The sequence below is a fragment of the Typopeltis vanoorti genome, chromosome 14, assembly GCF_054136105.1.
Source record: "Typopeltis vanoorti isolate ZY-2024b chromosome 14, IOZ_Tvanoo_1.0, whole genome shotgun sequence".
Classification (NCBI taxonomy): domain Eukaryota; kingdom Metazoa; phylum Arthropoda; class Arachnida; order Uropygi; family Thelyphonidae; genus Typopeltis; species Typopeltis vanoorti.
In genome coordinates this window covers 87,226,233-87,244,187 of record NC_143562.1, presented here as the reverse complement: position 1 = coordinate 87,244,187, position 17,955 = coordinate 87,226,233, and the positions used below count along the sequence as shown (strand labels likewise).

The 17,955-nt window shown below is 36.6% G+C and overlaps 1 protein-coding gene across 1 annotated transcript in view; it reads right to left on the bottom strand.

Moving 5' to 3' along the window:
- Window positions 1-17,955, bottom strand: part of LOC150099731 (death-associated protein kinase 1-like) — a 504,639-nt gene that overhangs the window by 227,000 nt on the left and 259,684 nt on the right. The window contains exon 12 of the mRNA XM_090403485.1: window positions 9,590-9,688. Within this exon, the coding sequence (XP_090259611.1) occupies window positions 9,590-9,688 (99 nt within the window). The remainder of the gene's footprint in view (window positions 1-9,589; window positions 9,689-17,955) is intronic.

Here is a 17,955-nt window from a genome sequence, read left to right as displayed (position 1 = left end):
ATAAACGCATACATGAGTTATGGAATGCCAGCACAAATCATGTTATCATACACACTGTGATCCCTGTACTAAGTCACACTTCAATCAAACACCTGTTATTGATTATTTTTTGTACAGAGAATTTTGCTCCTTATCATTCTTCCTTTAATTACTATGAGCAGGCAGAAAGATATGTTGACATGCACCTAGCAGAACATAAGAAATAATTCACCAACAACGATCACTGTGGAATGTATTTTCACTTAGTAATCAAGTAAACTATAACAGACATGAAATTATCTTCTTGTTTTAATACTATACCCAAGTGTAAGCATACAAAGTTTGCACATGAATAAATTAAAGATGCCAAGAAATTATATTCTTGGTTTTATCCAAGTGTAAGCAAACAAAGTTTGCACATGAAATCACTTCATGACTGGGCTATTTGTATATAGAGGCTAATGACTTCACATCAACTGCCTCAGTACTTCATAATGCAAAGCACACTTCCTTTCAGATGTGTACTGAGCATTATAGGAAGAGTTACTACCCAAATAGCTTTCCACTTTTACTGACATTGTATGTTTTGCATATGCAAGTAGTAAAACAATAATACTCCATTTTACTATTTGTATATGGAAAATGTATGACTTCTGCATCGATTTTGCCTCAGTATCTTTCTGGGTCTAGCTCCCACTGAGAAGAGCTCAATAAAGATAAAAAAAAAAAAAAAAAAAACTATCTCTGATCCATAGTGTTTTAAATTTATTTATTTAGCATTTGGCTAAGAAGAAGGAGACATGAATATGCCACCACACAAAAAAAGCCACGTACAAGACAACAAAATGCATAAAAGAGTACAATAGTGTGAAGTGACACCATAGTCATATATACATATAAAAATATACAAATAAGCATAAAATTAAAATTGAATGTCTAAGTTTGACAACCAGTCAACAGCATCAGTAGAAACTGTTATCAAGTCAGTTACTGGTCCCATGGTTCTGTGAGAACAGTCAAATGTGATATGTTGTATAGTTTGGTTATCCTCACCACTGTCACAAGATGTTTGGTCTTATTCCCAAAGTAAATAAAGAAGCTCCATCTACCATGGCTGGTGTGAATCCTATTTAGAGATGTCCATATTTTTCGTGGTAGGTTGAACCCTGATGGAGGGCAGTTTGGATTAAAGACAGTCTGCCAAATTACTGGGACTTTGGCAGTCCATTCCATCTGCCATGCTATTGTTGCATCATAGTTCTCAGTGACAAGTTGTTGTGCTGTTATAATAGGTGGATGTCTTGATATAAGCCTCTGTGATGTAAAGCTGTCAATATCAGAATGTATAGGAAGCAGTGGGTTCTGGCAAATTTTGTTATATTTATGAATTAGGTTGTCTTGGCATCGTGGTTGTGGCAGTTGTATGTGGCTCAGAACTGTTAGCCAATATGATGGAGCAGTCTTTATTGTAGTCTGCACGGTTAGCCTAGTGGTTATGCGCTTTGCAGCCAATGACTGGGAAAGGAGTGTCCTGGGTTCGATTCTCGTTGCTGATGTGAGGAGCTTAAGGATCTTTCTCAGAGATAGCCAAGTTAGCCGGTCTTGGGCATGGACAGCAGGATTTTTCTCTCCAGTTTATCTGGGTTTTTTCCTCCCATGAGGCAGGCAAACCGGCCTCGCGAACACATGGATTACAGTTAGGAATACTTAAGACCTAACCATAGGCCTGATTTGTCAGCTATGCCAGTCCCGTGCCAGGATAAAATTTGGGGGGATTGAGATGGTGTTCTTTTTGTTCTTTCTAGCTTCATTTAAGCTGTCAACAAGATCATCTGCAAAATCCACATGTCCACTATTCAGAAAGTCATTATAAAGTGCTTTGTTGGTTTTGCTCCAGCAAGGTATGCATTCTTTTCTAGCACCTCTAGGTATGTGTTTTTTGGCTGTAGAAATTACAATTTTCACAATTCTTTGGTAGTTATAAGGTTGCAGTGGAATTCAGCACACATTTTTATCTAGATCTGATGAAAAGCTGTTCCAGTTTCCCTTGGCAAAATTCCAACGTGGCATTGATGTAGTTTCAGTAATTGGGATTTGAGGGCCCATCTCAATAAAGACAGGACGGTGTTGACCATGTGGGAATCTTCCTAAAACATGATGGCTGGTCAGCACTGGGAGCCCCCCCCCTTGATTAGTTGTAACAAGACATAAGTCATAGAAAACCTTAAACTCCAACATACTGACATAATGGTCAGTTTTGATGTCTCCTCCTTATTCACACATGTCCCACTCAAGGAAACCTTACAGCTAATCCAAGCTAAATTTCTTCCCGATATCTCAGCTCTATTTCAGTTCAAAATGAACTCAGGCTATTTTGTTTGGCAGGGAAAATTCTACAAACAAATAGAGGGGAGAGCCATGGATTCACCACTCTCCCTACTCTTGGCCAACTTCTTTATGGAGACTTTTGAAGAGAAAGCCTTAAACTCTTCCCCACAAAAACCTATCATATGGCTTCGCTACGTTGATGATGTGTTCGCTATTTGGCCACAAGGCTCTGATACACTCCTCTCCTTTTTAACACACTTAAACAACCAACATCCCAGAATCAAGTTCACCCTGGAAAAAGAGGAAAACAACAGCCTCCCTTTCCTAGACACACTAGTCACCTGCCAGCCTGATGGAACCTTGGTTTTCTCTGTTTATAGAAAACCCACCCATACAGGCAGATACATTCAATAACAATTCCCCCCCCCCACACACACACAACAATATGGAGTTATTAAGACACTATACAACAGGGCTAAACTAATCTGTTCAAATTACAATGCCCTAACTACTGAACTAAATCACATCCTCAACACTTTCTCAGCCAATGGCTATCCCCCACAAAAAAAATTCAAAAAATATTGAAACCAGTAAACCACAACCCTCTCCCCCTTCACAACAAGGATTACTCCAAATCCATCACCATTCCCTACATCCGAGGCACCTTGGAAAAAATTACCAAAATCTTAAAAAAACATGACTTGACCTCTTGTTACAGACTATATAGAAAATTGGCATCCCTTATCTGCTCCACTAAAGACCAACCACTACCCCTAGACCTACCTGGTGTATACTAGGTCCCTTGCAGCTGTAAGCTGTCCTACTTTGGCCAAACAAGCAGGACAGAGAATATCAGAATTTCAGAACACAAGGACTACATCCGTTTTCACCAGTATAGCCACTGTGGTCTTGCAGACCATGCTCTGGATACAAACCACAGAACACGGTGGAAGAAAGCCACAATAATACACCGTGGCAAGTTCAAATTTGAAAGACTTTTCATGGAATCAGTCTCAGCCCTAAGAAACATGCCAAACCTCAACAAATTTGGTTGCATGAGACTGCCCCAAATTTGGGAGACTTACATCAGGAGACCTTCACCCAATGGCCAAGAATACCTACATAGCCCACTAGGGGGGCTCCATCAGGATTTTTAGGAGAAACAATAGCTTCCTCACTTCATCCTCATTTACTGTGTGTAGTGCCTGCGTGTACGTGTCTTTATTTTAAGTTCCTTTGAAAATGGCAACGTGATGTTGCCGAAATATTGGAAATATATATTAAAGTTTAATTTAATTTATATTCTAGTGTACATTGTGAATTCCTTAAGTTAATTAATAATAGACATAAGTCAGGATTGGTACCACTATTCCATCTAGCTGAGTTAAAAGTGCATTTATCCTTGGGATTGAAAATCAGCTGTATGTTGTTTGCCTCTGCCCACTCAGATAGCTTGGCACTATTTGTATTAGTTTCCTCTATAACTACATTGGGTATGATGACTTTAAAGTCTCCAATATAAACAGCAGGATGCATTAAGGATGGCAAAACTTCATCAAGCCAGCTTGCAGATGGTGGCTTGTAGACATCAATTATTGTTAGGTCGTTAACTTCTATAATAACGGTAGATATGTTTGAAACATTGCCAACAGAAATGAAATGGACCCCTGGTAAGTGACTAGGGCATAGGTGGCTACCCCATACATCTGATGGTATCTTGCTTCTATAAAATTGAAATCTGGAATGGAGCCTCTTTCTCATAGTTGTGACTCATTGCTTGCATGGGTTTCTTGTATGATGGCAATGTTAATTCTATTGTCATAAAGAAGTCTAGTAAGACATTCACTCTTAGCCCTGCTGATACTTTCTATATTCAGCTGGCAGACTCTGAGCAGTTGTCCAAGGGACCGAGTCTTAGGGCACTTCTGGTTGACAGGATGAGTCCTAGTTTCTGTCATTGTAACCTGATAAACTGTTTGCATGTACACTAATCCAGGAGATCCTAAGATAGTCTTTTAAAGTCAATGAAGGTTGCAACCTGTCTGTATAGTGACCTTTCTCACACTACATATGAAAGGAAGTGCTTTGTATTATGGGATACTAAGGCAAATGATGGGAAGCCAAAAGCCTTTCTATATAAGTAGCCTAGTTGTAAAGATGCTTCACACATGAACTTTGCTTTTACACTTGATTATAGGATTAAAATAAGAATACAAGTTTTTGTCTATTATAATTCACCACCAACATTATGGCAATTTGAGATTGGCAAACTAATGAGCTCCATGGAAGTCATTAAAAATTAGTGAATGCTGTTTTGGGTATCAGCAGGAGCTATGAAACATTTCCCAAATCTCAACAAGTATCACTATATTAATGGATGACCCAAAATCAGGATCATAGTTCCTGGTATTTGTCCATTACAATTTTAAAATTGTTCCCACTTATAACTGATTGTCATGGCCATCTGTACTGTGACAAACTAATTGTGCTCTTAAGATGTTCAGCATAAAATCTTTAGAATATTTGAAGCTAAATCTTTTCTTCTAATGTGACATAAAGATCGGCATTCATTTTGTTACATTATGGCAGCTACTACCATGTTAAGATTAATAACTTTAATTTCCAATGTTGTGATCTGGAGCACTCACTCACTCACTCACGCATGCACGCGCGCACGCACACAAAGCTGTATTTCAATTCAAACAGTATGCCAAAATAATGCTAATTTAGTCAACCATTATTCTACTAGCCTGATGTCTAAGTGTGAAAAGAAAAAAAAAACTGGTCAAAGATATAGTCTATGTTATGGACCAAATAATTCATTTTCATCAAAATATAAAATTATGCACTTTCAATTAACAATTTAGAATTGTTAATTTCACATGGAATGACTCAAAGAAGTATTTCACATTTACACTTTCTGTTCTACAACTTATCTTAAGGAGTAAGATTTACAAAAGGCTAAGTATATTCCTAGTTCTAATTCAAAAGTTATTTTTTTCAAAACAGATATTCTGAAAAACAGTTATACAGTTTTAATTTGTTAAAAATATTACCTTTTTAACCTTCTTAAAAAGGTTATTTCTTGACCTGGGGAAGTCACAAACAAACTAAAACCATATAACTCTAACTCTCCCCTGGATATATGGACCACCAAAAATTCATAAACAAAATGTGCCATTAGGTCCCATTATGGATGACATTGTTTCAACCACATACAAATTAGACAAACATTCAGCAAAAGTGTTCACACAATATACTGGCAACAAACACTTACACATAAAAAACTCCTTGAAAGACATCCGATGAGAGCAACTACTTGTTTTCTATGATAAATTTTTAAAATTTATATTATGATTTTGGATTTATATGGAATAAGATAGAAATTAACTATACCACTTATATACAACAAAACATACTACTAAACTAGCAGTATGTTTATATTCTTGGGGAATATAAACATACTGGGTTCAAACTGTCTTTGGGACAGTTTGAACACTGTCCCAAAGACTGTGTTCAAACCAGTTTTAATTATGGATCTGAGATCCATAATTTAAATTATGAGAGTTGGGTTAGAAATGAAGCACCAAGATTAGGGGAGTGAATAGATGGTATCAATGGCAAAATTATATGAAAAATGTAGATATTAGGAAAGATATTGTCATTAATATAATTGTTAATGTGAATCTCTGAAGTAATCACTTTGACAGACTGTTAAATGAAACAAGCAGTGACAGAACAGTAGTAGAAAACTTTCAAGAGGAATGCAAACAGGAGCACATATCAATACTTGAGGTAGAAAAAAGTCATCAAAGAGATAGAAAAGCCATCAAAAACTTGAAATGTGGAGAAAGTCATCTGGAATAGATGATATTCAACCAGAAATGCTCAAATGTGGAAGTACAACAGTTTTACAGGGGTACACAGCATCATTCAGCTTAGTCAGAAGGTTGAATTCCAGAAGATTGGAGTAGAGCTCTCATAGTTCCTATTTATAAAAAAAAGAGAATAAAGTGGAATATGAGAATTACAGAAGAATTTCTCTACCAAGTGTTCCAGATAAGATTTATGCATGCATACCTGAAAATATGCTGAGAAAAATTGTGGAAGAGAAACTGAGAGAACAACAAGCTGGATAAAGGCAAAAATAGATTTTCACTTTATGACAATTAGTTGAGAAATCATGGGAATATGACAAGAATACTTAACTTTTGTAGATCTGGAAAAAGGTATGTGGCAAGGTGCCAAGAGAAAAGCTTTTGAAAACATTACAATTATATGGGGTAAATGGAACATTATACATAGCAACACATAGTCTACATTTAAGTTAAGTCAGCAGTTAGAATTGGAGGAAATACAGGAAGATGGTTAGATTAAAAATCAGGGGTAAGACAAGGATGCACATTATCACCACTCTTATTTATCATCTATATGGATCACATTATTAAAGTAAGTGGCATTAAACCTGATATTAGAATTGGAGATATCAAACTTAGCTCTTTGCTGTATGAAGATGATGTTGTACTCTTAAACACATCCAGTGCAAATTGCCAGGATTCACTAATTAAATTTAATTATAGCTGTCACAAATTTGGCATGAAAATTGGCAATAAAAACACCAAAACTATGAAAATAGGCAAAATATTTCAGCTATATACGAACTATATTCAGCTATATAGTGAAGATAGCAAATTAAATTTGGAAATAGATAACAGAATAAGCAAAGCTAGTAAGGTGACAAGCCAGTCAAATAAATTTATGAAATAAGACAGAAATTAGCCAAAGTGACAAACTAGCAGCATACAAGACAATGTTCAAGCCAGTTTATGTTACAGATATGAGTGTTTGGTTAGAAATAAAGGACTTGATCAAACATTAGAGACAACAGATATGACAGTTCTGAGAAAAATTAGGGGCACAAAAAGATGACATCAATGGCAGAATCATATTGAAAATGAAGAAATTTGGAAAGTGATTGACATTGTTTGCATTCAATAGCATATGAGCAGTGCTAATCAAACATAGTATGGGCACTTAAACAGAATAGAAGAAGAAAGTCTGAGAAAAGGTGTTTGCCAAGATAGCAGGAAAACAATCCCGAGGAAGACCAAATTCTAGGTGGACTGATTCAGTGAGAAACGCATTAGAAAAACAAACTGTTAGATACAACAATATTGGAGAATTGATAAGTAATAGATGAATTTAGATTAATCTGTGAACATCTCTTAGCAGAGTGTGTAACCCTAACTATGAAATTTGGAGGTGTCAGTGTGATGGTATGGTCCTGTTTTCCTGGTATGGCCTCGGACTTCTGTTTGTGGTGCCACAAACATTGTACGCTGAGAGGTATCTGAACATTTTAGACAATTCAATGCTTCCTACTTTGAGGCACTGTTTTTTTCAGCAAGACAATGCAGTGTCATAAGGCTAATGTAGTAACTGTGTGGTTTATAAACATAAACATCACCACATATGACTTATCTCCACACAGCCCTGATCTTAATCCTATTGAACATCCACAGGATGAACTGGAGCATTGTGTGAGGACAAGGGATGCCTGCTCACAAAAGTCCAGGACTTCATTACATGCCTGCAGGAAGAATGGTCCAAAATTCCCATTGATTGCTATCTTATGCTTGTGGAAAGTACATCCCACAGAATTGTTGTAGTCAGCACAGCAAATGGAGGTCCTAGATCTTATTAAAGTGGGCACCGTGGCTGTTTGTTCCTCACACTATGGTGTCTATTGACTTCTTTCAAGTGTATAATACAGAACGTTGAGCATTTTCATCAGACTTTCCCAATATCTTCAAACTTACTTGAAATTACCAAACGATTAGATTTTTATAGTAGGAAAATTATTTACCAAAGCTTATGTAACTTTAATCCTTAATTCTGATTTAATGTGTCATGCAATCTAATTGGATTCTTTAAATACTCTCTCACAGTATGGCTTTTCTCACCCAATGGATCTTGCCAGAATTCACTGGAATAAGGCTTAAGTGTTCCATCGAACTAATTTCTGTTAAAAAGACTGTATAAATAAAGCTGTGAACCTCATATTCATCAACCGTAACTTAATTCCAATGTAAATTAATTCCTTATTTTTATGGATATTATTTCTGGGAAAAATCCCACGTTACTCCTCTTTACAAACTATTATATTTACAGCTATTTGCCTGCTTCTGTTTAGGAGTGCCCAGTTTAAATGCCATTGGCTCTTTTTCTCACGGATTCTTAGGGCATTGTAGATGTATATTTATCAATATATATATGTTGCATAGAGGACAAGAAATTTACACATACCTTTTTCTGGGTGCTGTGGCTCTTCTTTGTTTGCGTTGTCCAAACTACTGTGTGGGGGGGGGGGTATCAATGTACACAGGCCCTACATAATCTCCAAGGTTTGGAAGCTACACAACATAAAATTGAGGTCACAACCCCGACCAATAGGAGATAACACAAACACTTCAAAAGCAGAAGCACCTACCCGACCTGACATAGCATCCACTTCCTCCATGTGTTCAGACGACGACCACGAATAGTCGAAACGGACTGCACCCCGTCAACCCCCCCCTCCAAAAATCATTGCTGTTTTCCACCCCTTTCCCACCTCATATAAATATATAAAAAATGCTCTGCCCATCCCTTATAATATATATGTATATATATGTTATTCAAAAAAAAACCCGGGTTTTTTCCATTTGTTATTTCAATTCTCCCACTTGCCACCCCCCCCCCCCCACACACACACAGTAGTTTGGACAACGCAAAAGAAGAAGAGCCACAACACCCAGAAAAAGTTTTGTGCAAATTTCTTGTCCTCTGTGCAACATATATTTATTGATAAATATACATCTACAATGCCCTAAGAATCCATGAGAAAAAGAGCCAATGGCAATTAAACTGGGGCACTCCTAAACAGAAGCACACAAATAGCCGTAAATATAATACCTTATTTTTATGATTTATAGTTATAGTCTACTACTAATATACTACAACATTATTGAAATTAACTTTGCCGATTTCAATAATGTCGAAACACAATGAATGATCTGTGAAATGTGATGGCATTTTTTTTATTACATACAGTGAATGTCCACTACAGCTTAAAATTAAGTTAAATTAAACCCAAGTTACATTATTACATAGCATTCAAGTATGATTCAGGATAAACACCATAATATAACTGATATAAATGCATCTAACAATTCAAAATAATTATCCCAAATTTTAAAATTAATAAAAAATCTATAATAAAATTTTAAGGAAAAGTCATTACTTTGTTTTGTGTATCCACAGATACTCCCTGCTCATACAGGTATCTGATAACATGATCATGCCCTTGACGTGCAGCCCAATATATGGCACTATCACCATGCTATAAAAAATTAAGATAAAAAAAAAGTAATAAATACATATGTGTGCATAAAGCAAGCTCAGTTTTTATCATTCATACAAAACTATATAATAACTTGGAACAATGAATAATTAATGAAGATTTTCATTGCCCAGCACAAGTTCTTGCTTAGAGAAGACCTGAAATATGAAAAGAGATATATGTTATCTCTTTTCAGAGTCTACAGACAATCTGATGGCAGTGTTAGTCATGGCTTTCAAACACATTTCATGTACGTGACTAGAGGTCACAACAGTATAATATATATATATATATATATATATATATATATATATATATATATATATTTTTTTTTTTATGGTAATCTTACTATGATAAGTTAATCAACCTACAATACATTAGCACCATGGATGAGCAAAACATTGCGAAAAAGAAGAAACTTGTTAACACTGGATTTGAAGTCCTGCAGATTGTACCCTTTAGTAAATACTTAAGCAGGAACTTTGTTCCAAAAGACAGCAACAGAAGGAATAAAGAAAGAAAAATTTATTCTGCGAGTTCAGGAAGATGAATTACGAATGGATGTTAAATAGCTGCTACATGCATTTTAAGATTTATAAGAGCAGGGGAATTTCTGATGGCAATTCTGAACATCAATCATGAAAATTAGAAATATATACACGTTTACACAAGAATAATGTTTAATTTGCCAAATATTTTGGTCTGAATATTACAGACCATTTTCAGTGGCTACATAGGAATAGTTTTAAAAAACAAGGTGGAATACGAACAATTGATCATTCACACATAGAACGAGCCGCGTGATGTCATATCGCTAAGTATTAGAAGAGTAAACATTTTTAAAGTCATAATGAAAGATATTAATTCAGAAATTCATATAATCATCTTAAATAACATTAGACTAATATAGGAAATTTACATAAAAATAAATAAATAAATAAAATTAAATTAAATTTTAAAAAAATAATGTGTTATCCTGATTAAACTTTCCCAAATTTTTGATATAGATATACAATACGATTCAAGTTAGAACGTTCAAATTTGTAGCAACATCTGTGTAGGAGGAGAGTCTTGGACCAAAGGATGTTGTGGCTTGTTTCTAATCCATGCTGAGCTAATCCAGATTTCTTGGGTTTGTTGTGGTGAATTGATGATTGATGCTCTTGAATTCTTTTTTCTATAGAACGTCCAGTTTGTCCAAAGTAGGAAAGATTACAGTTACAAGGAACTTGATACACACCAGGTAGAGACAAGGTTGAGTGTTTATCTTTAGATGAAGGAAAATGGGTGGATAATTTGTTAATAGGTGTATAAAGTGGCTGTTAAATCATATTTCTTCGGAATTCTTGAAATTGGTTCTGAAATCCCGGAAATGCAAGGAATTGGAACTCGATGTATTGAATCTTTGCTGTTCTGTGTTGGATTGTAAGAATCGAAAAGATGTTGTGTACTCTTTTCGGAGAAGCCATTTAGTTTCATGTGATGTTTGATAGTCGAAAGTTCTTTCTGTAATAAATGAGAAGTTGAACAGTTAGTTTTGGCTCGTCGGATTAAACATTTTATGATTCCTGTTTTTTGACAAGGATGATGAGCAGATTCTTTGAGAAAATAACGACCTGTGAAAGTTGGTTTTCTGTAAACTGTTGTTGTAAGAATACCTGAAGGTGAATGGATGAGAAGGATGTCTAAAAATGATAACTTGTTGACTTTTTCAATCTCCATGGTAAACTTTACTGTATGGCCTCACAACAGAGACTTCTTACCTTCCTTTTTAAGCAGTATCAAATCCTTACATCCTTGTATAAAGTTTACCATGGAGATTGAAATTATATTTGTACAAAATATAAGGTTAAAAAATTCAATGTTGGTGTGAAAGTGGAGTGAACTAATGAGAGATGGGTCATTAATAAATCTAACTGTTTTCTTCTGCACTAAGTCAAGTACTGACAGATGTTTGATTTGTATAGAGTTACTAAATGATCAGAAGGAAAGTAACCTCTCCAGCAAAAGAGAAGCCTTTTATTAAGATACTGAAGTCATTGAAATACATATTTCTACCCAGAGAGAGACAGTAATCCCAAATTGTTGAAGTTGGAGCAATTCCAAGAAGAGAAAAAGATCTCGTCATGTCTAGAGATTTGGGTGTTGTCAAATGCAAGACTAGAAGAAAAGGGTGTTTTTTTGTAAGAAATGAAAGGGGAATGGGTTTTAATAGTAAAGAAATTAATGAGGCTATCATAACCCACTGCTAAGTGGAGTGAAGATCACAATTTAAGATTCTGGAAATTTTGATGATTTGTGTGGTGTCAAGTTTGCCAAATTAGAAAGAGACATGAAGAAGAATGTAGCGTACAGTCATCAGCAAAACTGTGAAGAGTGGGTAAAAAATAAAAAAATAAACAGAACCTTATAGGATACAAATATTAGTTGCAAAGTCTGAATATAAAGATCCAAACATTATCACAGGTCATTTGCAGCCAGACAGAAAGATGACAACCCAGTTGTAGAAGTCAGAAGACAGACCATATGATGGGAACTTAGTTAATAGGACATTTATGACAGACCTCATTAAATGTCCTAAGATAAAGAGCTACCACACAGAATTCCTTATATTTTTTCATGGCATTTGTTCAAAGATGGGTGACATAACCAAGATGATCTTTACAGGCTTCAAAGCATAGTTAGAGGCAAGTTCAGTGTAAATGATTTTCTCTGACATGTTAGAAAGAACTGAATGAGTGAAATTCGGCAGTAATTAAATGATGAAGATTTTTCATTCTTCTTAGGAATGGGTCAACTATGGGCTAATTCGTAGACTGGATACCACTGGAATAGAGGAGTAAAAAAGAGGTTGCACAGACCAAAAGTAAACTTTGGAGTACAATGCTATCAGAACCCAGAAGACTTTCTGATATTTAGTTATTATTATTATATCCTCCATGGAGTTGGCAGACTCATCATGGGAGATTAATTCAACTGACAACATATTTATCGTACTGAATCTCAAAATCCTTAACACCCCCAACATTAACAACATATTCAGTAATGTATTCCAATCACTCACCATTCTCCATGTAAAAAATGTACTCCTCACACCACACTCTTAAATAACTTCCACGAATAGCCTCTGGTTCTTCCTCTCTTATCTTCTACCGTTTTTATAATCCCCCTCTGGATTAATTCAATAAAATCTCCTCACTAACTTAAATGCCTCATTCCAAATTTTCCACATTACAACAAAATCCACACAACCAAATCTGAGCACAACAGTCCAAGTGTGGTTTGACCAGTGCTTTATACAGTGCCACAACTACCTCCTTATCTGTACATGTCAGTATACTTCTTATCATAGCAGCATTATGATGTGCAGTCTTTGCAACATTTGCAATATGCCCTCTAAACTTCAGTCTACTGTCAACATCACCCTAGATCTAGAATCTCATCCACTTAATGCAGTACAGCCCCATTAATATAGTACACAACCTTATATTTCTGCACTCTAAAATGCAACACCTTGCACTTATTAATTCTAAACTATAACTCCACTGCTTTGTCCAAATCAAAAGTCTATTCAAATCTTCCTGAAATGAATTAACATCAGCAGTGCTAGTTATAATTCTCCAGAACTTTGCATTATCAGCAAACAACTGAAGATTCCCAGTCAGTGCATATGATATATCATTTACAAACAAGTTAAACAGCAAGGGGCCCAAGTAAACAGAACCCTGTGGCATGCCACTGGTTACTCTCTTTTTTTGAGACACTGCTCCATCATACACAACTTGCTGGTACTGGTCAGAGAACCAATCCATCTAACCAATATACTATCTATTCCCATCCTCTGCAGCTTGTACACCTAAGTGTCTTGTCCAAATTACCAACTTATGTGGTAATTTGGACAAGACACTTGTCCAAATTACCACATAAGTTGGTAATTTGGACAAGTGAATTTGAAATTACCTATCTGGAATGGAAAAAAGATGCATTAAGAGTACGTATGCAATAATTTGAAGAAAAGTAATATGTTAGGTAATAGTAAAAGTAATATTCCAGAAGACTAGTGGGTAACAATGCAGAAGAACCATGCAAATACTAAAGAGATGGAAGTAAAGTTGGACTTACATTATGGCTTTTAGCTTTAGCAAGAGAACAAAAAACATGATTGATATCTGTGCATGATGAAAGTTTCCTGATATTAGCCCTTTCAGAATTAGTTTGAGAAGTATGATAGTTCATTTGGAGCTACTTAAGGCTTTATGCTAGAAATAGCATACCATCATTACAAAGATAATCAGCCAAAAGGCTGATTATACCATCATATTTCTAGAAATATGATGGTATGACTTGTTCTTCTTTTATACAGTCTGTTACTAAGCAGCTACAGTGTTTTATACAGTATGCTACTAAGCACACTTGTTGAAAAATCTTAGATAAATGACAAGAATTTCAAGTGAAACAGGAAGTGAATGTTTCTATGCCAACAAGAACTGCTTCAGCAAGACAGTCCATGCAAATATTTGGATTTAAAAGAAGATAAGTTGGGTCTCTTGATAATATCTGATGTAATTTTGAAAACATTACTCATACTGCATGCTAGAAGAAATCTGGAAAATGTAAACAGTGTCTCTGCTCTAGAATCCAAACATGTTTTTTGGTTCTAGTGGTAAGACTTATACGTTGGTTAGACATAACTGGTAATTAATTTACGGAATTAACAACGCACTACATCCGGTTTCACCAGTACAGCCGCTCTGGGCTGGCAGACCATGCCTTAGATACCCACCATAAAATTCGTTGGAAGAAGACAAAAATAATCCATCGCAGCAAGTTTAAATACGAAAGATTATTCAAAGAATCTTCAGCAGCTCTAAAAAACGTTCCTAACCTCAACAAATTTGGGTGCATGAAACTGCCCCAAATTTGGGAGACTTTCATTATGAGAACTTCAGCCCAACGGCCAAGACTACCAAATTAGCCCGCAAGAGGGCACCATTAGGACTTTAGGAACAAAATTAGTGTCTTAATTTCTTCCTCATTTGCTTTGTTAGTTCCTGTAGTGCACATACCATATCTTTATGTTCCTGAAGATGACAATGTGACATTGTCGAAATATAGAAGTGATTCATTAAAGTTATCTTTAATTAATTTACTTTATATGCGTTGTTAATTCCGTAAATTAATTACCAGTTATGTCTAACCAACGTATAAGTCTTACCACTAGAATCATGATCATCCACGGAGATGCAATTGCACGAAAGGCCCGTCAATACGGCAAATTGAGGTTAAAGATATAGAGACAAATAAATCGCCTGACGTTCCTAAAACGCTGCCGGTATAACAAAGTGATCCCCAACTGTGTCAAATTGAAGCACCGTTTCACTTCCGAGAAAGCTCTACGCATTTATAACCGCACTAGCTTCGCCCTGTTAAGAGAACAAATTACCGCGACGCGCGTTCTCCTTGCCGACGAAAACAAAAACGTACGGGCGCTAGAGGAAGAGCTTTCTAACACACTCGGCCTTGATCTATGGTCGATACTCCATGACATATCATGCACATCGGCAAGAAAGGAATTCGAAAAAATACGTAGTCGGCACGTAAAAAAATACGAAAACCTGACCAAGACTTCTACTTCTGTACCCCAGCCACCACTTAACACAGTAGTCAACCTCTCGTCGGCAGTTTTAAAGCCTGAAGCACTCACCGCACTTTCACGTGGTCACAATTTCGCCCTAGCTCCAAAAAGGATTCCTGCTGAAGAAATCATGATTCAAATAGAGCGTGGAATTCGCAACCTGCCTATCCATATCGCCAACAACGTGAGACTGGATGTAGTCGGTGTTCTCACTAAAGCCAAACCTCCAAAATCCAACTTATCCAAAAACGAATACACAGCCCTACAAGAATTAAAAAACAACAAAAAAATAGTAATCACCAAAGCTGATAAGGGAAGCGCCACTGTGGTACTCAATCAAAAAGACTACAAAGGTAAGCTAAATTCCTTAATACGAGACCGTACTACTTACCTCCCCATTGAATATAATCCGACCAGCTCTCAGATTAGAACTATCCACAGACTCCTTAAGAAAGTCACTTCTTGGCCTGTGGAGGTCACCAACAAGCTTAAACCTTATAACTCTAGACCCCCCCCGATTATATGGACTCCCAAAAATACATAAACAAAATGTGCCATTACGTCCCATAGTGGATGGCATTGATTCCCCCACATATAAATTAGCCAAACATTTAGCCAAAACGCTCACACACTACACTGGCAACACACCATCACACATAAAAAACTCGGCCCACTTTAAAGCCAGTATAGAAAACCTCACACTCCAACACACTGACATAATGGTCAGTTTTGACGTCTCCTCCCTGTTCACTAATGTCCCACTCAAAGAAACCCTTGAGCTCATCCAAGCCAAGTTTCCTCCTGATATCTCAGCCCTATTTCGGTTCACAATGAACTCAGGCTATTTCGTTTGGCAAGGAAAGTTCTACAAACAGATAGAGGGGACAGCCATGGGTTCACCACTTTCCCCACCCTTGGCCAATTTCTTTATGGAGACATTTGAAGAAAAAGCCTTAAACTCCGCCCCACAAAAACCCACTATTTGGCTTCGTTATGTGGATGATGTGTTTGCTATTTGGCCACATGGCTCAGACTCACTCCACTCCTTCCTAACACACTTAAACAACCAACATCCCAGAGTCCAGTTCACCTTAGAAAAAGAGGAAAACAACACCCTCCCCTTCCTAGACACTTTAATCACCCGCCAGCTTGATGGATCTTTGGTTTTCTCTGTTTACAGAAAACCCACCCACACTGGCAGATACATTCACCAGCAATCCCACCACCCCCCCTCACAACAATATGGGGTGATAAAAACACTATATAACAGGGCAAAATTAATCTGCTCAGATGACAAGGCCCTGACTATGGAACTAAACCACATCCTCAACACTTTCTTAGCCAATGGCTATAACCCCAAAAAAATCCAAAAAATACTAAAACCTGAAAACCACAACCCCCCCTCAACAATAAAGACTACACCAAGTCTATCACTATCCCCTACATCCAGGGCACCTCTGAAAAAATAACTAATATCCTCAAGAAATATGACCTTACTTCCTGTTACAGACCATATAAAAAATTGGCATCCCTTATCCGCTCTACCAAAGACCAACCACTTCCCCTAGACCTACCTGGTGTATACCAGGTCCCTTGCAGCTGCAAATTCCTACTTTGGCCAAACAGGCAGAACAACAAATATCAGGATTTCAGAACACCAAGACTACATCCGGTTTCACCAGTACAGCCGCTCTGGGCTGGCAGACCATGCCTTAGATACCCACCATAAAATTCGTTGGAAGAAGACAAAAATAATCCATCGCAGCAAGTTTAAATACGAAAGATTATTCAAAGAATCTTCAGCAGCTCTAAAAAACGTTCCTAACCTCAACAAATATGGGTGCATGAAACTGCCCCAAATTTGGGAGACTTTCATTATGAGAACTTCAGCCCAACGGCCAAGACTACCAAATTAGCCCACAGGAGGGCACCATTAGGGCTTTAGGAACAAAATTAGTGTCTTAATTTCTTCCTCATTTGCTTTGTTAGTTCCTGTAGTGCACATACCATATCTTTATGTTCCTGAAGATGACAATGTGACATTGTCGAAATATAGAAGTGATTCATTAAAGTTATCTTTAATTAATTTACTTTATATGCGTTGTTAATTCCGTAAATTAATTACCAGTTATGTTTTTTGGTTATTTTAAGCTTCTAAGAAAATAAGCAAAAACAGTGGTATTACACCAGACAATGAAAGTCATCTAAACCTGGAGGTGCCTAATACACCACAGAAATTTGCCTTTTCTGTGAGTGAATGCCATACCCCCCCCCCCCACCCTGCAAACATCAACTGTTAGCCAGGGGATATATATATATACAGGGTGTTCGGGATAAATTTGACAGTTTCGTAAGGAAAAAGAAAATCTTCTTTGTATCTATTAAATTTAATGAATTGACAAAAAACATTACAGGCAGAGTTAATTACAATACTATCAACAAGATTTACTCAAAATAACCACCATTAGCATCGATCACAGCTTCAATTCTGCTTCGGAACCTCGAACAAGCTGATGCTACAGTCTCCCTGGGAAGGGCCGCAAAAACTGTTTTAATTTTATCCATTAACTGGGCTTTTGTATTACTGGAAGTGCGATTGGTGTCTTTTTCAACTGCGCCCCATACAAAATAA